We start from the raw sequence: 5,016 nt of genomic DNA on the forward strand, positions 1-5,016 counted from the left end.
GTGTGTGGAGCTCGGAGGAAGCCCCAAGTGCCTCCGTGCCTCAGTTTCCCCACGCCTGTGGGCTCCTGAGGGTGCAGGGATGAATGTGCTTTGGTTTTGCTCCAGTCTTTTCCCATATAACCTGTTGATAGTTAAAATCTGCTTATGGATAATTGGCAGTTCATTGGGGGAAAAGTCTCAACCCTCCACTGGCAATGTACTTCAGTGAGAGCTGTATCTAATTCACATGGCTGCCAGTTTTTGTCAGAGTATTTATTTAGTTAGGGCTCGTTAGCCCTATCTCCAGCAATTCTAGAAAAAAATCCCTTCCTTCAGTTTGGACTTCAGCACACTCAAACAGATGTTTTGTTCAAGTTTTCTCCTTGTCAAACTTCTGGACAAACTTAAAATTGTTGAGGAAAGAGAGAATCTGCTTCGTTTTTCTCATTTGTAATACTGCTAAGATAATATAAGTTTGCTCCGGCAGGCGAGACACACGGGATGGGGCAAGAGGCAAGGTTCCCCTAAAGGGTAACAACATGGGAGCTCTGCCTGTGCCTCCTGCACCCAAGGAAGGGCGCCCAGCAGCCCCTTTTGCCCACCCCACATCAGTCTGAGCTACAAGAGGCAGCAAACCTGGCCCATGCTGGCTGTCCCCACGGTTTTGGGAAGCAGCCAGGGCACCTCTCCCCGGGGCTTGGCTGGTCCTGGCCCAGGAGAGAGCCACTGAGGAGCCAGTTGTATCATCAGGGCTGTGCCCAGCCAGAACCCCCGAAGCAATTCCCAGGCTGCCCCGTTTTGCAGCCAGACCTGCACCTGCAGGGTTCCCCCCTCCCAGGACAGTACCTGACCCCACTGCCAGGGGACACCAGGCACTGCTTTCCCCTCCTAGTGCAAGGGACAGGTGGGTGGTGGGGGCTTCAGGGGTGCCAGTTTGCTCCCACTTTGTAACTGGGGCTGTGCACGTGACCCCAAGCATCTAATTTCTGATATAAATTGATCTGTCTCCTTTCTCCAGGGTGAAAGCAGAAAGGACAGGAACTTTGTCCCCTCTGAACACCTCAAGTGCGGGCAGCAGTGCTACCAGCCCCCAGCTGCGTCCCTGGCAGTGTGGAACTGAACACTCTCATGGCTGCTGCAGACCCTGTCCTGCCCCCCGAGGAGGTGGCTCTGCTCGACCTGGGGAAGGTGGCCCTGGACAAGGTGCCACCAGCCCCAGATGAGCACCTAGGGGACCCTGATGCCACCCTGCCATGGGACCAGAGTCAGCACAATGCCCGGGGCCAGCCGGAGCTCGTGGAGACAAAGAAGCGCTCGAGTCCTGAGGGGGGCCATGAAGACCCAGAGGAAGCTGTTCCCACCTGCCCCACAGTTGAGGCCGAAGATGATGAAGTTCCCCAGCTGCCCGTGATGGCAGCCCACGTCTTTGTGCCCATTGACCCGCAGTGCATCGAGCAGAGCCCCTTCAAGCAGAAGCAGCGCCCAACCCCATGGCCCGGGGAGGAGGACAGGGGGGATGTTCCCCCCAGTGTCCCCCCCAGTGACAGACCCAGCAGCCTCCACCACAAGCAGGTCTTCCTCCCCCTCGGCCCCTCACGCTACAGGAACCCACTGGGCTTTGAGGGGCGCGTGGCCAAGTCCCCAGCCGAGGGGTCACAGTGCCCGTGTGCCAGGGACTGTGGCACTGATAACCTCAAGGCCGTGGCATCGGTGGCAGGGGCCCTGCTCCTCTGCCCTTGCCTCATCTATGGAGCTTACATCTTCTTGCCCTTCGACGCCCCGCTGCTGCCCACCGTCAGCGCCCGCCTGGTCTACACACTGCGCTGTGCCACCTTTGCCACCTTCCCCATCGTGCTGGGTGAGCCATGGGCTGGGGTGTGAGCGCTTTGCTCCTGCTCTGGGCTGCATGAGCCCTGGGGCTGCAGGAGCAGAGCTGGGGCTGGACTCTTTGTGGCTCTGTTGCTCCCACCAGGAGCAGCAGGGGGAGTTTTTGTCCCCTCCTGGTGCTCCCCAAACCCCACTGTGGCTCCTCTGGGCATGCACTGAGCCCCTTTCTCTGTCCCTCAGGAATGATCGTCAGCGGCATCTCCCGCCTCTGCTCCTCTGCCCTGGAGCCCTTTGGAGAGCTCCAGCGGGAGGTGGAGATCCACCGCACTTACGTCTCCCAGTCCGTCCACCTCTTCATCCTCTACTTCTTCAACATGGCCGTGCTGGCCACCTACCTCCCACAGGAGCTCCTCAAGCTCATCCCACTGCTCACCGGGCTCTTCGCCATCTCCAGGTAAGTGGCTCCTTCAGCCCAGGCTGCTGTTGGGCTCTGTCAGAGCCAGCCAACACCATCCCTTGGAGCAAACTCCCACTCTGGCAGCACCTCACCCAGCTCACCAGAGCCAGGAAGGGTTCCTCTTCCTCCAGCAGGGAAATCCTCACTGGTCAGAACCACTGAGTGCCAGCCCCATAGCATCACCTGGCTCAGCCCCCACCCTCTGCCTTCTCCAGGTTGATTTTCTGGATGTCCTACGCCATCGGCCGCTCCTTCCGTGCCTTCGGCTTCAGCATGACCTTCCTGCCACTCCTGGCCATGCTGCTCTGGAACCTGTATGGCATGTTTGTCCTGGAGCCCGAGAACCTCCTCTCCCTGGCAGCGCCAACGCCCGAGAGCCACTCCAAGGAGAGCAGAGCTAAACTGCGGCACTGGGGCTGAGGGAGGCCAGGAGATGGGGTGCCTGGACCCTGGAGGTGTGAGCCCTCCTTCGTGCCCTGCCTCAAGAGTCCTGACAGCACAGGGGTGCTGGCAGATCCAGCTAGGCTCCTTCTCCCTGCCTGGACACAGGGAGGTTTTTCTGGGCCCACAGAACCAGGCTGCAAACCCTCTGCACCAGGAGACTCCTGCTGGATGGTGAACAAGAGCAGGACACACTGAGCCCTGTTCCCTGGGAATGGGTGGGATTTGCTTCCCCTCCTGCTGGAGCCAGCTTTGACCAATAAAGCCCTTACCAAGCAGCTTTGTGCCTGGTTTGCAGAGGGTGAGTTAAATTTCCCTCAGAATGACTCAGAGCTTCGCCTACAGGATGCAATCATCCAGCCTCAAAATTATGTTTCCAAGAGGGAAAAAATGTTTCCCCCAGACTGTCCCTCTCCAAACCCTGCATCCCACTCCTGGGTCCCTGCATAGCCAGTCTCACCCTGTGTGTCCCTCCTATTCCTCCTGGGGGAGGTTCAGCACCCAGTTCACAAAGCAGTTGGTTGGACGGGAGGGAGGAAGCTGGGTTGGGTGACATGGCACCAGCTTTGCCACGGCTAGGGATGGCCAGTCCTCCCCAGGGTGCTGAGCCCCTCCTTCCACATGAATGGACCCCTGGGAGTGTCATTTCTGATGGCCTCAGTTGTCAGTCATAACCCAAAGCAGTTAAAAATCCACCCAATCCAGGAAAAGCCACTCCAGCTTCAGATCTGCCAGGTATCTGGCTTGTCCCATCTCCCATCCTGCAATGCTGGATCACAAGAACAGCCCACCCCAACCAGAGAATGGAATCAAGGACCTGAGGGACTGCAATGAAGCTGTGTCAGGGGAGGTGTCTTTGTTTGAAAGCCAGGTGTTGTCCATCCAGGAAGGCAGGAACCTCCCCTGCAATGGAAAATGTGACCCCCTTCCCTCCAAATTATTTTAACTCTGAAATCAAAGGGCTTTCAGGCAAAGATATGGGAAGAGTGATATACATACACTTCTTTACTAGTATGTGTATGTATAACTAGGCAAACAAACAACAATGTGAAAACCACGTTCACTCTCCTGTGAAAATTTAAAAAGTTTAATAAAGGGTCATAGGAGACAGGGACCATAGAGTAAAGGTTGTTAGGGTGCATTTTGGCACTCAGCCAAGACCACTCTTAAATACCTTATCCCTTACATCAGCCTGTTGCATATTCATAGATCCTTATGCAGAGTAAACTTTTTCCCAAAACTAGTTTACATGTTCCAAGAACTGTTCAGCATATCTCCTCCTTGGATCCGCCTTTTTAGAGCATGCATATTCCTTGGTTGTGGTTGTAATCCTTTTTTATCATCATCTTCAGTTTTGGGTCTTGGTCCACGCTGTCTTCAGACCATGGGTGCTCATGGTTGGCAGATCTGTGCAGGTGTCCTCATCCTGTGTTCACTGGATGTTATCCCATCCAAGCAGGCATTTTAACACAAGCATCCTTATATTAGCTATTTCACTACTATGTCTAAGCTTAATTAACAACAGAAATTAAAACTATATCTTTATAGCAAAGTTATTTTAATACCACGCATATAAAATCCATGTTAACATTTGTGAAAAGCCGATATTATAATACGTATCTATAACAAACAGCGGCAGCAGCACTAAACAAAACCAAAAAACCCCATTAAGTGTCTTTGTTAAAAAACAGGACCACATTCCCAGTACTAAAAGTGATTTCAGCATTTCTTATAAAAAATAAAAGGCCTAAAGCAAGGGGCCGAGCAGGAGCGTTCCCATCGAGGATGCTGCAGCACCGGCGCTGGGTTTTCTTGAGCAGCGATGTCCCTGATGTTCCAGGTGGAGCAGCACAGATTTCCTGGGTCAGATGCCCTTTTTATACTGTTTTTTGTCTCTTTGGATTGGCTTTTATTGGGAACCTTCATTTGCATGAAGGTTTAAGGCACTTGATTTGCCGTTACAGAATTGTCCAGGCTGGCTCGTTTCCCTTGGGGGTGATGCACTTTACTTAGGTGTAATACGGTAAGTTGAGTACCGTATTTCTTATAACTACCCTTTTAACCTCTTTTACAATATAATAACCAAACTAACAGTACATGCTTTACAATTATTAACTATTTTCCGACAGTTCCTAACCTATTTTTGACATCTTTTTCCCTTGAAGCCGTTTCCCCTGCGCTGCAGCTCCGGGCACAGCCGGCAGGGGCGCGGGTGGCTCCCGGCGGGCAGGGCGGGTGCGCTGATTCCCCCGCGGCTGCAGGGGGCGCTGTGGGGCGGCTCGGCCGAGGCGGGAGCTCACGGGCAGCGGGGG

The 5,016-nt window shown here is 54.1% G+C and overlaps 1 protein-coding gene across 3 annotated transcripts in view; it reads left to right on the forward strand.

Moving 5' to 3' along the window:
- Positions 1-1,003: 1,003 nt before the first annotated feature.
- The window catches only part of TMEM79 (transmembrane protein 79), an 8,018-nt gene continuing 4,005 nt past the window's right edge, over positions 1,004-5,016 (forward strand). The window contains exons 1-4 of one of the 3 annotated variants that reach the window (XM_031063966.1): positions 1,004-1,258; positions 1,307-1,837; positions 2,047-2,260; positions 2,479-2,982. In XM_031063966.1, coding sequence (XP_030919826.1) covers positions 1,108-1,258; positions 1,307-1,837; positions 2,047-2,260; positions 2,479-2,683 — 1,101 coding nt within the window. In that variant the 5' untranslated portion in view covers positions 1,004-1,107 and the 3' untranslated portion in view covers positions 2,684-2,982. Of the gene's footprint in view, positions 1,838-2,046; positions 2,261-2,478; positions 2,983-4,668; positions 4,728-5,016 lie in introns of those variants that run through there. The other 2 variants (XM_031063967.1, XM_005429390.2) reach the window with 2 other exon arrangements.

The sequence above is a fragment of the Geospiza fortis genome, unplaced genomic scaffold (assembly GCF_000277835.1).
Source record: "Geospiza fortis unplaced genomic scaffold, GeoFor_1.0 scaffold387, whole genome shotgun sequence".
NCBI classification, from domain to species: Eukaryota; Metazoa; Chordata; class Aves; order Passeriformes; family Thraupidae; genus Geospiza; species Geospiza fortis.